Source organism: Hevea brasiliensis, chromosome 7 (genome assembly GCF_030052815.1).
Source record: "Hevea brasiliensis isolate MT/VB/25A 57/8 chromosome 7, ASM3005281v1, whole genome shotgun sequence".
NCBI classification, from domain to species: Eukaryota; Viridiplantae; Streptophyta; class Magnoliopsida; order Malpighiales; family Euphorbiaceae; genus Hevea; species Hevea brasiliensis.
In genome coordinates, this window is record NC_079499.1 from 97,387,178 (window position 1) to 97,404,219 (window position 17,042).

At 36.5% G+C, this 17,042-nt stretch overlaps 1 protein-coding gene across 1 annotated transcript; it reads left to right on the forward strand.

The window, feature by feature from the left end:
- Positions 1 to 13,183: 13,183 nt before the first annotated feature.
- Positions 13,184 to 14,596, forward strand: LOC110642012 (EPIDERMAL PATTERNING FACTOR-like protein 2). The gene is made up of 3 exons (XM_021793938.2): positions 13,184 to 14,025; positions 14,114 to 14,148; positions 14,246 to 14,596. Exons 1-3 carry the CDS (start codon positions 13,917 to 13,919, stop codon positions 14,489 to 14,491), a joined length of 390 nt encoding a protein of 129 aa, XP_021649630.1. The 5' UTR covers positions 13,184 to 13,916; the 3' UTR covers positions 14,492 to 14,596.
- The last annotated feature ends 2,446 nt before the right edge of the window (positions 14,597 to 17,042 follow it).

Consider the following 17,042-nt stretch of genomic DNA (forward strand, 5'->3'; position numbering starts at 1 on the left):
TTTCAGTTTATTTTTGATGCGCCACTTCTCCAATTTTAACTTTTTCGGTGATAACTTTGATTATGATGGCCCTTTTGATCTTTTTCTAACTGTTTCCTTCGCCCCTCGCCTGAAAATTTGTGACCCCGGTGATCAAAGAGCTATGAGAACGTCACCTAATGACAGTGAGAGAGCCGAACTAATTTACCGATCAAGACCGAAAGCGACGGCCATGCCGATCTCGAATCGGTCTATCGATATAATCGATAGACCGATCTCGGATGAGAGGACTGCTAATTTCAATCTTAATGTCGGTGACCACCTCTTAAAGTTCATTTGGCTCCCAACCATATCGGGCATCCAGACTATAGCTCTGTTCTGGTCAATGACATCGGTGATGACTCTGCTCAATATCATGAGAGTCATAGTCACCCCATCTGAGCTGCACATCCATCCAATATTTGTGGCTGGGTTTCTGATCAAACACATCTTTTGATTCAGCCACAAGACTAGGCTTTGACATAGGCCTGCTTTTTGGGCCTCAGAGTAGTCTTAAGCTAGGTAGGATGTAGTGCTGATCTTTAGAGATTGCCTAAATAATGTAATTCGATCTTTAGAGATCGTACCAATGATGTAATTCGATCTTTTGAGATCGCCCAAATGATGTAATCCTATCTTTTGGAAATGAAATAAAATTTTTGTTTAAATGTTTGTCTTATTATTGCATTAGTTATTTTTCGATCTCTGATATGTGTATCCGATCTGACCCCTAAACAAATCGCCATTAGCCGATCCGTGTTTTGGAAGTTTGCTCAATCCGATGACCTTGGCTAACCTATCTCATTTATTCGATTTTTATTATGTTTCTGGAACCTTCTTGCGACGTGTCAAGGAAGCGGCCGGTTCCACTAACCGATGCGTCACTTGGGACTTCACGAGCATTTAATGCTCAGACGGGTATAAATAGGGGAGAGGTGAGTCAGTCATTTCCTTATGTCATTTTCAGAACTTCTCTAGCAATCTCAGTATTTTCTCTCATTTTCTTAAGTTTTCAAGCACCGATTACACTCCGGTAAGGGTTTTGATTCTTTTCTTGGTTAATTTCTTTTTGTTTTCCTGAAAATGAGCGGTGCCGAGGGTCAAAAGGCTGCAAGCTCACCTTCCTTCCATATTTCGTGGACCTCGAAAAAAGGCGATGTGATTAGATCAGGTAGTCAAACTAGCACGGCTATTGTTTCGATTACTGGTCCAGCTACCAAACCTAAGCGAGGAACCTCTTCGAGGAGGGAAAACCTACCAGTTGATGAGCTGTTGTCCATTCTGAGGGAAACAGATCTCCAGTCCATAAGTCAGGAGTACAATCTGCAAATCGACTCCTTCGAACTGATCAAGTGCCATGGCGACCATCAGGCCGATCACTTCTTTGATGAATGCGATCTCATCATAGTGTATGAAGAGTAGCTGAAGGCTGGGCTCCGTTTTCCTTTGGACAAATTTTACAAGGCCATCCTGAAGTTCCACCATGTCTCGGTAGCTCAAGTGCATCCGAACTCTTGGCAGATTTTAGTAGCCTTCAAGGGCCTCTGCCGAGCCAAGAGACTGGAGCCCACGGTTAAAGTCTTTTCCGAGCTGCATAGGCTTGCCCGAAGGAAGGATGACGAATTCTAGTTCTTCCAAGCAAAGCTGAACTGTGCGCTTTTTATCGATCTCCCTTCTTCGTTGAAGAATTGGAAGGATCGGTTTTTCATCCTTAGGACTAAGGATCGAAACAGTTTTGAAGGGATCCCACGCAATTAGAGTTATGTGAAAGAGTTAAAGACTCAAGCTTCCACCCACAAATTCTCGTGCTTAGATGCGGTTATGGCCTAACTGAAGTGGTGGATGATGCGGCTGATCACTAATGAAGACTACGAGCTTCAGCTCTCTGACCTCAATCCTGGTACATTCCCGATCTCTAGTCTCTCAATCTTAGCGAACTCACTGACTTCTACTTTGTGCAGGTATGGCGGGTGGTGAGGCTTCTAAAAAGAGCCGCAAGGGAAGAGGGAGGTGTCCTGAAAGGTGCGAGCGATGAAGGAGGCCACAGTTACCGCTGCTCATACACCTCACCACGATTTGGTAGAAGTACCAAGCTCCCCTCCCCGACCTCAGGAACATCCGATCTCAGAAGTAGAAGTCGTCGTTCCTCCTCCTCAACAGATCGAATGTTTGCCTCCTCCACCTCCTCTGATCTCTTCCAATGTGGAAGGGGAGCCTTCTGGCCCCACTGTTAGGACACTTTCCTGAGAAGCTTAACTCTTCATCCAATCTCTAGAAAGGAACCGTTCCACTCGAGGGAACCCTAGCTTAGCAAAAGTTATGGGCGCCTCTATCTACTTCCAAGAAGATCGGAATAGATTGGCAGAGGAGAGTATCGATGATATTTTAACTCAAACGATGAGCTTGGGCTTGGAGGCTATTGCCAATCAACATGTGATCCGAGAAAAAGCCCACGCCTTAAGGAGGGAGATTCTTAAGGCGGTCCAAGATGCCTCAGCTGCATAGGCTCAACTCTCCTCTGCCAATGATTACATTGCCAGACTAGAAGATCGGGTGAAATAGTGCAAGGAGAGGATAACTGAGGTTGAGCGGGAACTCGAAGTTTCTCAGGTTGGTCGATCTTTCTATCTAGCTTGTTTTTCTGAGGAGCTTCGGGCAAAGGAGGAGGAGCTCCAGGCGAAGGAAGAGGAGAGCACCACAAAAGAAGCTGGGGCATATGTGAATGCCCATAACGACCTCCTGGCTGAGCTGAAGAAGCGTTATCCCGAGGAGGACTTCTCTTGGATGGATAAGCTCATCCCAGAGGTCGAAGAGGACAGTGATGAGGAGCTCGGGAGAGAGAGAGAGAGAGAGAGAGGATGAGAGAAATGATAATATACCAGGGGAGCAGGTTGGGGGAGACCCTCCTGCTGAATGACTTGTATATTTTTATTTTGAAATGAATTGAGATCCTTTTTGTTTAATTTCTTGATGAGATCGGAAAGCGTCCAAATTGTCTGAATATTTAATTGATTAAACGTAGTTGAACATTAAATTTGAAAGCGATTATTAATCAGGAGATAAGAGATCGGAAAATCATTGCACGTGAACTTGAGATCGGACTAAGTCATGACCAAATACCGGATGAAACTTTAAAATATTAGAATTGGAAAGATTTGACACTAACTTGAACTTTTAAAATCGGAACCATTATTAGACCGGACAGAAACCTTAACTTCATTTTAGGGAATATCTGGGGGATTCAAGCGAGAAGCCCAATCACAACATTAGCCGAATGAAGTTCCACAATATTTGTACGAAGAAATCGGAGAATATCGGTAGGTAAGATTGAATGGTCCGGAGACCCAGTGTTGACTCGAACCCATCTGATAAAGACTAAGAGATCGGAAAGCATTCTAACTTAAACGTGAGATCGGAAAGCATTCTAACTTAAACGTGAGATCGGTTTGTTCCAGGGATGAGCAATTGGCGAGCCCGGAAAAGCTATTTGTGATTGGGCACATCGATTGAGAGTGAATAATAAAGTTTCAATTTTAAAAGTTCCTTAACTTCGGAGGTCGGCCAAAATATGGTGTCTATATGTCTTATGGTTATATTGGCTTTAGAATCACCTAATTTTCTGCTATGTAGCTTGAGTTATGGCAATTTTGCCAAAACTGATTGAATGACCAATCACTCACATTTTCAGGTTTAGTCTATAATCAGGGCAAATTTGCTGGACTAATTTTGTCTAGTAATTTGATCAAGTTAGGGTCATAATTTAATTTCATGGTCTTCATAAGAATTGTTCTCTTATATTTTAGGATTCCATAGGTTTAAGAATTACCTAAATTAGAGTTTTCTAGAATGAGTTATGCCTAATTGAATAAGTACTGTTCATATAGTCATTTTCTCTGGTCCAGAATTGGTAACTTGGATTCAAGTCTAAATTAAGATAACTTATGGTCATTTTCTGGGCAGACTCTCTTCACAAAAGTTGGAGCATTATATCATAAGTTTCATTTTCAATTAATTTCACACCAATTGGAGTTGTGTAGCTCAACTTATGAGCCTCTAAACACACTAGACTCAAGTGTCCAAAATTCCAGCATATTGATCACATCCCTATCTCATTAATTCCTTTCACTAACCAACATCAATTCATATTCAATACACCTCAATTGACCATAATTTAACCTTATAAACACTAATTGAACATCATACAACAAAAGTTCTAATTCTCCAAAACCCTAAGTTGCCATTTTTCAAACTCATTCAAATTCAAGCAATTTTAAGCATATAGTCCATGTATATACTTCATCCAATACTAGAATTCATGTTCAATTAAATTGAATCACCAAAACCCTAACTCCCTTTTGCTGGCCGAAATTCCCTCCCCTCCATTCATGCATAATTTTCATGCTTTCCCATATGATTTCCCCACAACTAAACTTAATTCAATGGATTACATAATCATTTAAGCTTGTAAGACCACATACCTCTAATGGAGCTTTTCCAATCTTCCTATTCCTTCAAGTTTTCTTGATTTTCTTTCTCCCAATCTTCCAATTGATGTCTAATTTCAAGTTTTTCTAGTGTTTGGCTAAGGAAATTATGGAGAAAAATCAAGGTTTTACAAGCTTAGAAGGTTGAAAATGGAGGAAGGAAGAGATAGAGAGGGAGCCGGCCATGGGAGAAAGAAATAAAAGATTTTTATCTCATTTTTAATTATTTTGTCTTATATCAATATGTAGATAATTATCCTCAATTTAATTAATTTTAATTTTAATTTTAATTATTATTATTTTTATACAAACTTCTTAATTCCTTCCATGTCCTATATAAATTTCCTACACATACCACTTAATTTAATTCTATTCTAATGTTTTTGTCTTACTCATTTTAATTGGACATTTAAGTCAAAAGTCAACTTTTGAAGTGAATTAACCAAAATGTCCCTCATCAGGTTATAGTCCATCTTTTTTCATAATACCCGATGAGTCCTTAGGTTTTGATTCACTTATTTGTACTTCTTCCCTTTTCATTTCTTTGATTTTCAAATTCCTACTAATTTCTAAATTAATCATTCATTAAGGTCTCTATGAGGTTCTTTACAAAATTAAGATAGCAACTGAACTTATAGTCATTTCCCGGTCCAGTCACCCATCTTTGGGACTTAAGCTCATTTAACTAATTTGTACTTCATTTCTCTTATTTTCTACCAACTTCATTTCATCTTTATTAATTTAGTTAATGACTTTTCTATGTGATTTAAATATGGTTCTAGACATTCTAGCTGTCCGAACAGACATTAGTCATCGGAACAGTAGAATGTACGAAACTAATTACTATGGGGGTGTTACACACTAGATAAATTTTTGTATACTCCCTCACATCATCTTTCAATTGAGGCCAATAATAACCCTGTTTTAACAAAGCTAGTGTGCGTTACTAGCCTGGGTGACCTGCCCATAAACTGTCATGATATTCTTGAAGTAATAGTCTCCTTAAGTTTCCCGCCTTTGGAATAGACACCCTACTTCTTCAAGTTATCAGGAGATTGTCTTCTAGCCAAAATTGTCTCATCTTCCTCTCCTTTGCTAACTTCATTACGGCTACGACATGAGGGTCATTCTTCAAGTTGTCTCAAATTCGTTCTCACAATGTGGTAGCAGCCCTACTACTTGATAATTGTGTTATCTGTTGATAAGTTGACACATCTAACTTCAAACTCGATTCAAGCTCCCTAATTTATACTTAAATTCAAAGTTAAACTCAGCTAGACATTCCTACCATCTTGCTTGTTTAGGTGTCAATTTCAACTGGGACAAAAGTGACTAACTGCTATATTATCAATCTTCACTATGAACTTTGATCATAAAAAGTAATGTCTCCAGGTGTGAAGGTAATGTACTACTACTAGCAACTCTTTCTCTTGAGCTATATATCGAATCTCTACCTCATTCAATTTTTGACTTTCAAAAGCAATTGGGTGATTTTCTTGTATCAAGACACCTCCCACTGCTAGATCAGAGGCATTAGTTTGTACCTCAAAGGGTTTCATCATGTCTGGGAGAGCTAGCACTGGCTCAGCTACCATTGTTTACTTTAAGTTATTAAAGGCTACTTGACATTCAGTAGTCCATTGCCACTTGTTTCCCCTTTTCAACAATTATGTAAGGGGGCATATCCTTTGAGAGTAGCCCCGGACAAACCGCTTATAATAATTTGTCAATCCCAAGAAAGATTTTAATTCAGTTATACTCTTAGGTACTGCACATTCCTGGATTGCTTTCACCTTGGTCTGGTCCAAGCAAATTCTACCCTGTTCAATCACGTGGCCTAAGAACTTGATTTGAATTTGAGCGAAAACACATTTCTCCTTTTTCAAAAAGAGTTTGTTCTCCCTCAACTTCTCAAAGACAAGGTGAAGATGGTTCCTGTGTTCTTCAAATGTGGAACTATATGTCACAATGTCATTAAGGTAGACCACCATAAATTTATTAAGGTAATCATGGAATACCTGATTCATAAGAGTACAAAAAGTAGCGGGAGTATTGGTTAGTCCAAAAGGCATAATAAGAAATCCAAAGGCACCATACTATGTCACTCACATAGTCTTGGGTTCATCCCCCTCCTTGATATGCACTTGATGATATCTCAACTAGAGATCGAGTTTTGTGAAGAATTTTGCTTGAGCCAACTAGTCAAATAGGTCTGTGATCAAGGGAATTAGATATTTATTTCGTACTGTTACTTTATTGAGAGCTCGGTAGTCCACACACAAACTCAAACTACTATCTTGTTTCTTCTGGAAAAAAAAAAAAGGGCACCAAAAGGATCTTTTGCTAGTCGGATAAACCCTGCTTCCAACAGTTCATCTAAGTGTTTCCTTAATTCAGCCAATGCAAGAGGGGCCATTCAATAAGGACCTCTTGCTGGAGGTTTTACTTTGGGTAACAACTCAATCTTATGATTTATACTGTGATGAGGTGGTAAAATTGTAGATAGTCGGTTAGGCATGACATCTTTATACTTTAGCATTACGTTCCGAATCTGTGGTGGATGTTGAAATGTTTCCCCAACTTCCTTAACCAACGGGACTACTACATATGTCGACTCTTTACGCTTCACCCCCTTTTTGAATTGAAGAGCCGATATTAGTTTCTTTTCACTAATGGGGCTAAGAGTTGTGGGAACTATGCATAGTTTATCCCCCATTAAAAGAAGGCAATTTGCAGCTAGAACTGGTATAGCTCGTGCCTTTTTTAGGAACTCCATCCCAATTACTACATCAAAATTATCAAGAGGGCTTACTGTGAAATCGATCTCACCTTTCTAAGGTCCCATCTAGCAAGATGCTCCACGAGCAATGCCTGTAGTGTTCAATGCTTTGGAGTTAATAGCTTTAATCTTCCCTACATCTTCCTGTATGTTTAACTTGAACTGAGATGCCATCTTGTCTGTGACAAAATTATCAGTAGCTCCCGTGTCTACAAGAGCCCCTATTACCTTTCCATTAGTGTACAGATCCACGCACATTAATCCTCTTTCACTACTGACTTTTGTCTTTTGTCTCTCTGAGGCTCTAAGAAAATGGAGTGAAGGAACGGAAGCGTGAAAAACACAAGTTTATACCATTGAATTCAAAAATTTTCACCTAGGGTCACATGCATCATGCAAGATTTATTTTTATCTATTTGATTTCAATGATAAACAACATATTAAAACTCTTTTAATATGTTTTTTGAATCTGTATTTGCCATTTAAGATTTTAAAATTAATCAGATTAATTTTAGAACCCTAGATTAAATCAAGAACGATTACACTAACCTCTTGATGTGCTGCAGCGTGTCTGCGCCTTTGAGATTCGTCTTCAGGACACCAAATGTTGTCCCTCTAGCTTGTCCACACCAAGAACACCTATGTCAACCCTTGAACAGCTTCTAAAGCCTTTTCTATTAATTAGAAATTTAAGTTCTGCCTTTTAAGAGATTAGTGATGTAAACAGGACACTAGAAACAATTTTTAGTGTTCTTAATTCAAGAGATTGATGGCTAATCTCTTTGAATTGATGAGAGACGAAGAAGAATAGCTGGAGAGGCTCAAAGTGGTGTGACAAATGAGAGGAGAGGCTGCTGGTTATTTTTTCTTTTCATAACCACACTTAAATAGCTAGGTTAACACATTAAACCCTTGCCACATATCACCCTTTGATTAGCTCTAGGTTTAAGTGACCCAATCAAATTGTGCCAAGTGTCAAACCTATATTTAATCTTGATTTTAATCATCTTACATGATTAAAAAACATTTGGCAAGCTTATGTGTAATCCCATGTGTCACCATCTCATGGTGCCACATGTCACACTGTGAAATGACCAAAATGCCCCTGTGTCTTAATTTTGAGTTCTGAACCCAAAATAATTATTTTCTTCTTCTAATTAATTTATATCAAATATAAATTAATTAATTAATCTCTATTAATTAATTTCTCATTAATTAAATTCATATTTAAACACTTTAAATATAAATTTAACTTATATTATACATCCAATAATCTAGATTTGGTTTCAAGTCATGCTAGGGACTTTGCAATCTAATTGCGAACCAAACCTATTTAATTAATCAATTAAACTCTTTAATTAATTAATTAAATCATATTTAATTAGGTGATAACTTGTGTATGTGTGTGACTTACTAGGCTCATCACTAATTGGCAATGAGACATGATATCAACTCTTAATATCATCAGAACTCTTTCTTACCATAAATGATTTCTCTAAATCATTTTATGAACCTCATAGACCATGGTTAACACCTAGCATAGCATGCCATGGCCACCCAATTAGTAATAAGGTTTACCTTAAATGAACCTATAATCATATGTTACCATGCACTAGAATCTCTCTCATACAAAATCCCAACTCAAGCCGAGTCATGGTTTATATCAAACTCCATTTGCTATGAATATTATGTTCTCTTTTAATTCCAGTTCTTGATTAAAAGATTTTCTCATCGAAACTCTTTTACGAATAAATCTATCTGTCTGGCCAGAACTTGAAACATCAAGAACAATTAAATGAACATAGGATTTTATCTCTATTTACTTAGAGGAACAGATTCCATCTTGATCAACACCTACCTCCATATATAACTAGTAGGAGCCAACACATGCCCATATACCCGTACATAGTACAAGTATGAAAGCAGTATCAAACTCAAACTACCTATATACAAGATAACTGTGCTATCTCAGGTCTAAAGATTATATGCACTGATATGATTTATGACAAAACATTGACAAGAGTAAACTCCATGTGCTTGTCATAAGCGTCACTGGTTCGGCCTACTTATCATTTATAAGTGCCTATCATGTTTGTTATATGGCATGAGACTCACCATTCCATCTTATTTATATCTCATATAAATAACTTGGGAACAAACATGAATACAATCTTTCTGGATAAGTCATGTCCTTATTATGAAGTATCCTCGATTGTGAACCTATTTATGATACTTCGTGCTAGAAATATTGTCACTCATATTCTTAACAACTTAAGAATAATATTTCTAACAAAATATCAATGGACCTTTTCTATTACACATAAATATATTATGTAAACGGAAAAGTGGAAATGCCTTTTATTAATAAAATTATGTACAAGATACATACTAAATGATATGCTCTAGGGCATACTACTAACATGGAGAGCACTTACCATCAATGGATCATTCTCTTCAATTCTCTGTTCTTCCTTTTCAGGACCCTTTCCTCTCGCATGGCCCTTAAAGCATTTAAACTACCCTTGTGTGGGCATTCTACCACATGATGTGGCCCATCACAGAGAAAATACTTTATTGTTCTAGGCTTAGTTGCTGCTGTGTTACTTGATCCCTGGGAACGGTTATCTCCAGGCCTTGCATTATTCAATTATCTTCCTAGATTGGTTGGCCTATTTGTATTTAGCCCAAAACTCCAGTTCTTCTTTCTGTCTCCCTTGTAGTAAGGTTATTCCAATCCACTCCCCCACTTGAGGTCTTGCCCCATTTGTTAGGGCGATTGTCTAAGCCTTGTAAGGAATTAAACTTCCTCTTGGGAGCAATGTTAGAGTAATCATCTAGGCTTTCTCTATGCTCAGAGCTACACTAAGCTCTTTCACATTTTGTCTCACTAACTCATCATTTGCCCAGGTTTTCAAACCCTTCAGAAAATTAAATATCCTGTCTGTATCAGACATATCCTTGATGTCCAACATTAGTGCTGAAAAGTCCCTCACGTACTCACGAATTAAACCAGTTTGTTGTAGATTAGTGAGTTTATATTGTGCATTGTAAGCCATATTCTCAGGATAAAGCTGAGTTTTCAGTTCCTTTTTAAAGCTATCCCAACTAATAATAAAGCACTGTCCTAATATAGTTTTTTCTACTTTAGTACGCCACCACAGTTTGATATCATTAATCAAATACGTGGGCACTATCTTTAACCTGCCCTCATCAGAATCATTTTTAGTAGCATTGAAATATAATTCCATATCAAATAGGAAATTATCTATCTCTTTGGCATCACGAACACCACCAAATGCTTTTCACTCTAAAATTTTAGCCTTGCCTACCTCGTAGGCTCCCACATTAGGGTTACTAATAACTCTCACTAGTAGATTCACCTTGCCTTTTAATTCTACCAATTCACCTTGGATCATGCTCACTATCTCCTTGATGTCATCCTTAATGTCATCCACAGTCCCTGCAAGAGAATTGTGAGAATCGGTGATAGATTTTAAGCCTTCTATCACATCTTCCATATGAGAGGCCACTGCCTCAAATTCAAGCCTTCTGCTTTTGAGGTCACCCCACTGGATAGACCTTGCATGTGCGGGATTTTAAGTGGCCTCAAGCTCTATTGGCTCACCCTCACCACTAGATAGTTTGGCTACCACAGCCAACAAATATTTAATTTTCTCTTCTAGTGCCTCAATGTGCTTATCTTGAAGCTCAAGAGTGAGGCAAACTGACTCAAGCTCTATTGTCAGCCCTTTGTAGGTCAAATATTCATCAATCCGAGCAAAGATCTCATCAACCCTTTTCTCTAGGGCGTCAATACATGCAGTTGACTTTGCCATGCTTTCAAATGCTCACGGATCAATTACTACTCTGATACCAACTATCACGAGCCCAGGTATTAGCACTCACTTGGGATCATGTGGCACTTGGCTTGAACTCTTTCAAGATAAGTTAGCCAATGAGAATCTCACAATAGTCTGTGGATCAAAATGAATATTACATTAACTTGGGGCTTTAGCAAGCCAATTGGGAAAATATCACAAGAATCTCATAAAAACAAGCATCACAAGCATAACAACACATCAAATAATGGGACAAGAACATTTGATGAACATGCTACTTCTTTCATTTAATTAATATAATCAATACAAGGAGACAAGCAATCTTCACATTACTTATAGGCACTTACAAGGAGTAAAGAGACAGGGACTCAACAATCGATGGCTAGCTAGGCCCAGCATTGGCCAACTAGACACTCCCCTCTAAAGAGCGTTAGCGACACAATGAGGTGCGATAGGAGAAGACATTATTATGCTTGAGCCATCATACCCTAATATTACATAAATAGAAAATAAATATAAAATATCCCTTTTAGTCTCTGAAATTTACATTTTACTATCCAAACTTCCTACCTGTTGACAATATGGAACCCTAAGATGCCAATCCTTACGACATCTCTAAGCACCCTCCTGCGAGCAATAACCAACTAGCCAGACCAAGCCAACTTCAAATCTTTTCTAGTCAGTCAAAAAAATACATCAACCCAGGTACCCAAAAAGGGCAATAGGAAAATAGAGACTCGTAACTTCATAATAAATTAAGTCAATGCAAAAATTTCCTTGATGTTAGTCATAACAATCATTGGCATTTGAAAGATGAATGACAATCAAAAATGAAAATTTTAAATCTTTAATCTTTTGTGGTCACTAGACGATTGGATCAAATGAATTAGTAACAATGCTTTGAGAATGAAAGTGCATGAATTATTCAATGAGATTCGTTTAGTGTGTTAAAAATAATTTTTTTATTAATAAGGATTTAATTTTATTGAAAAAAAGTCAAAATATTATGTTTTGGATTTATTTTTTTTCTATTATACCATAATTAATAATTAAGATTTTATACTTTGAAAAACTAAAATAATATTATTGAATTTTAATTTAATCAAACACTTGTCTTTTTATTTAATTTTTAATTTTTAATATTAATAAAAAATAAAATATCTTAATATCATTCCAAATAAATCATTATTTTATCTTTATTTTACTATTATAAACCTTTTTATTTATAAATTTTATTATTCGTTAGCACTTTGATCTGTTAAACTAATTAAATAAATAGATTAAAGTGTATAACTATATTAAATTTAGAAATATTTTAATATGTTTTATAAAAATAGAATTAAGTACGGATTATAATATGATAAAAAATGAAAGTAATATATCCTTAAAAAAAAGAGAGAGTTTAAGGATAAGTAAAGGTGGAGTAGTACTAACAATTGTCAGATGCAATAATAAAAGCCATTATATTTTTAGTGAGAGAACTCAAATTCAAGTTTTGGTAAAGGTATTATCATAAGGGCCGCCATTAATTTTAAAAATACTAATTTTTTATATATCAAGAAACGGACATGACATGAACATGGATAGACACTTTCGTGTATAAAAAAAAGGGTTAAAGCTTAATTTTATTTTGTATTTATTAAGAGAGTTTAATTTAATTTATTTTTAATTTTTTATTTAATTTAATTTAAAATTTTAAATTTAAACTTAATTTAGTTTAAAAATAAAGAAAATAAAAAAATTAAGCTTTTTAATTTTTCAATTTAAATCAAGAAATCAAAAAATTAAATCTAAAAATTAAAAAATTAAATTTTTTAATTTTTTATTTAAATCAAAAATTTTAATGAATAAATTTTAAATTTTAGACTAAATTAATTTTAAATTAAAATTTTAAAATTAAATTAAATAAAAATTAAAAATATGTTCCTAATAAATATATAAATTAAATCGAGCATTTTACCAAAAAAAAAAAAAAGGAAAAGAAAAGTTTGAGAAAGGACAAACGAAAATATTAGTAAAATTCCAAGTTCCATTATGAGAGCGATATTGGGCGTATCACATGTGATTACTGCGACATGATTGAAAAGGGATACGAGGAGGACTAGCATCAGTTCCTTTCCTTTCTCTTCTTCTCTCTTTCTCTTCTTTTTCCACAGTTCTCTGCGGAGGAGAACAAGGCATTTGCCGTGATAAGTTGGCACTGCTTGCTGCTGCTAAGGCCAGCCATTGAAAGAAATCCCAAAAGCAAATTTCAAATATTTTTCATGATCGGATTATGAGTGAATGAAAGCGATAACCCGAAATATTCACAGCTGTAATCAAATGTCCGTTTGTCTCTCATATCTGTTATGGAATTTTGTGGTGTTTCTTCTGTTTTGGGTCCTTACTGTCTTTTATCTTTCTGGCTAATCTCTATGCTCTAAAAGCTAACAAACACTAACACTACTATTGTTGCCTAGCTCTCTCTTTCTTCTATTGTATGATCTTTTTTTGTTACTTGGATTTTGGGGCTCAACAACCAAGGTTAAGGTTCTTGCCTTTTTGGGCTTTCTTTTTCTTTAATCTTTCTTGTCCTTTCTCGTTCCATCACCTCAAGAATCAGAGAGTGACACAGAAAGCCGCTTGCAATTATATGTCATTCAATTACTGATTTTCTTCTTCTATTACGACACAATATATGTTCATTATCTTCTTATATATAATTTGACTTCCCATGTTTTCTCCATCTTTTCTTCTTCTCTACAAACTTTTCGCTCCAATACATTCATCGCATTGAACTCCTTGGCCTTTTGAGAAATGGGGTGTAGTCACAATCTGCTTTTGTGTCAAAGACTTGGTTATGTTACCATTTCCTTTCTCTTTCTCTTGATTTCAAGCTCCACCCATGTGAGATTCAAGACAGAAGGTAATGGGTTAGGATGAATTTTTAATTTGAAAGGCTAATTTGTGCAGTTTTGAAGTAAAACCATTTTACTTGCCTTTCTGTGTTGCAGGCAGAGCTAATCCAAAATCTGCTACCTTTCCAAAGGTGAGCACTGGGTTTTTTTCCTTTTTATCTGAGCACATTATCGCTTAAGAGTTATCACAAGTAAAAAATTGATTGAGGTTTGTGTTGCTTTTGTTAGACAGAAAATGAAGAGAAGATGATTATGAGATCTCAGATAGGCTCAAGGCCTCCAAGATGCGAGCGAAGGTGCAGTAACTGTGGACGTTGTGAGGCTATTCAGGTGCCTACAAATCCCCAAGTAAATCATGGCAACATAAACTACCCAACAGTCTCCAACATTGTTTATGCAAGAGGAGATGACTGGTCCAACTACAAGCCAATGAGTTGGAAGTGCAAATGTGGAGATTTAATCTTCAACCCTTGATTATATTTCTTAATTATATGAGCTTCCCTAGGTGTTGACAACAAAATTTTTTTTTTTACTTTGAAGAATGTACATTATTGATATTGAAAGAAGATTTTTCTTCTATTTCTTCCTTTTCTATTGTGCAGTACCAGAATCTTTGTAGTGTCTGCTCTATAACAGGTCCAAAGGACCGGATCACAGAAACCAAGATTGGTTAATGAAAGAGTGCTTGGAAGCTTGTTCCAACACTTCTACCACATACCAAAGAAATCTATAATGGACAAGCTAGTAATTATCAAGTTCCAAATTTTAAGATCAAATAGGAAGCCCTTCGCTGCCATGGATCCTACTCTTGTTCAATTCCCAGGTTGAGTTTAGTTCTCAGTATTTCTTGACGTGTAAGAAATCACAAAAATATCAGTTTCTCAAACTTCCCACAAATGATGCTAATCACTGTGGGCAGACACAGATATAATTTGTCCTAACAAAACTGACCATCAAAATTTAGATCAGACAGAAAATGCTGATTCCACAGTTGAGAAATCACACTCACACATTCCATAAGCACGTGTGCACAGTTAATCAACACCCTTAATTACAATAGACATTCAAGATTTTGATTTTTAAAAAAAATGAAAAGAAAAAATGATGAGCATTGAGGCTAATACATGACCTGTCGGTTAATTCAGGAACCTGCTGGTACTCTCTGTGTGTGTAGAGAAAAGATCCTTCCATTTTGGGTCAATAAACGGTAAACACTCAAGAAATGGCCTACAGAATCCTCCTTCCATGTAGAAACAGGAAAAGAAGTGATAGAAGAGGGACAAGAACCATTGTAATTAGACCATCAAAAAGTGATGAGATGTTTCACGGGTTTTCCTCTTTCGTGAATCATTGCTAGCTATCACACAAAACTTGCGCACTTTTCTTTGTAGGCATGACTTAACAGTGGACTCAGACACAACCCAAATCAATCAAGAATTCTGAAATTATAGTCCTTGTGAATGACTACTCTTCATAGGACACCACAATACCAGTGTCTGAGGGAGGCCCAGAATCAAAGGCGGGGTCTTCTGTTTTGAGCAAGTTACAGTGAAGCACGTTCGGTTGCTGCCAGAGTTGGAAAATCAGCCTCTCTCTCTCTCTCTCTCTCTCTCTCTCTCTCTCTCTCTCTCTCTCTATATATATATATATATATATATAATGATCTAAGTAAGACTTACATCTTGACTTTGAAAAAAATTCTTTAAATCTAATCGTATTTCTTATGATTAAAGAGCTAGCATCTTCTTTGGAGTCCTCTTGCAGTTCAATTAAAGATCATGATCATATAACTAGTTTTGAAATCAATGGAAAGTTCTTCAGTTTGGTAGATGTCAAAAGATGAAATCATAGACATGATTATAGATTGAAACTAGCCTTTAGGACGCTATTTAGGGTGCCTATTCAGGATTTCAGGTGTTTTCCATTTATTCAGTTTGGTAAAGTGGCCCATTACTTTCCTTTGGAAAAGGATAAAAATGTGGTAAACCCAGATGGAATAGTCACGTGTGGCTGTGGAAAATCTCTCCCAAGCCTAAAAGAGAATGTTGGTCCAAAGATCAAGACTTGCAGACTGAAAAAGAAAAGCTGCGCCTGTGAACAACGGATTCTGATTCCCAATGCCTTTTCACAATGTTTCTTGTGCTGTATTCCAACAAACCCAATTGAATTAAAAAAAAAAAAAAACTTTCCTCTCTCCCTTTCTCAAGTTATGGACAAAATATACTATGCTGATCATCACTCAAAAAAATATCATGGGCTACAACTCGCCATAAGATTCCTATCTTCAGATACATATGTGGTGATTTTCCCTTATGGGGCATTTTCGTGGGTCTAGTTGCCTTTTGGTAAGATAAGAACTAGAATTAAGATGATCAGATTCTCCAAATAACTAGGCTTGATGTGGAAGGAGGCTTACGTTGTACTACTTTAATCAGTTGATTTGCATCTGCCTGTGTGGTCTTTTTTTGATCTTCTGATGGAACCTTAAAAAGCCTTCTACGCCGGCAAGAAAAATGAAAAGCACATGATTTCTGATATGCAAGTCAGGATAGTCTTCATCCCTATCGACCTTTCCCAGCAGCAGCGACAAATCAGAGAAAATTTTTGAACGCTTTAAAACCATATTAAAATTCTAGAATTCAGATAAATTTATGTGGTGTGCCCATAAGTTAGTCTGGTTGAGCTCAGGACTAACACGATTACACGACAAAATGGAAAAAGATTTGAAATATCAACATATGGTCAGAAACAGGCCCAACGATGGACACGATAACGTTAGACAAGCTGCTCAGCATGCACAAACGAATCCACCTAGTGTAGATAGGCTTGATCCAAGTGAAAGCTCTCTGAAATTATGATGAATAATGACTCATCATTGTCCTTAAAAGCCCATTACTTCATTTATATTAAACATATAACTGAAGACGAGGAAGCAGTAATCAGGAGACTGAGGCTGAGATAAGCTGCCCCTGGGTGCAAGGGTAAGTAGCTTTTTATAAAGAATTATTTCATAACCACTGTGAGG

Bases quoted from the DNA above. Each gene is read 5' to 3' on its own strand.
- LOC110642012 (XM_021793938.2), top strand. From the start codon at position 13,917: ATGGGGTGTAGTCACAATCTGCTTTTGTGTCAAAGACTTGGTTATGTT. The intron at 14,026-14,113 runs GTAATGGGTTAG...TCTGTGTTGCAG, and splicing joins TGTGAGATTCAAGACAGAAG to GCAGAGCTAATCCAAAATCT. The intron at 14,149-14,245 runs GTGAGCACTGGG...TGCTTTTGTTAG, and splicing joins AATCTGCTACCTTTCCAAAG to ACAGAAAATGAAGAGAAGAT.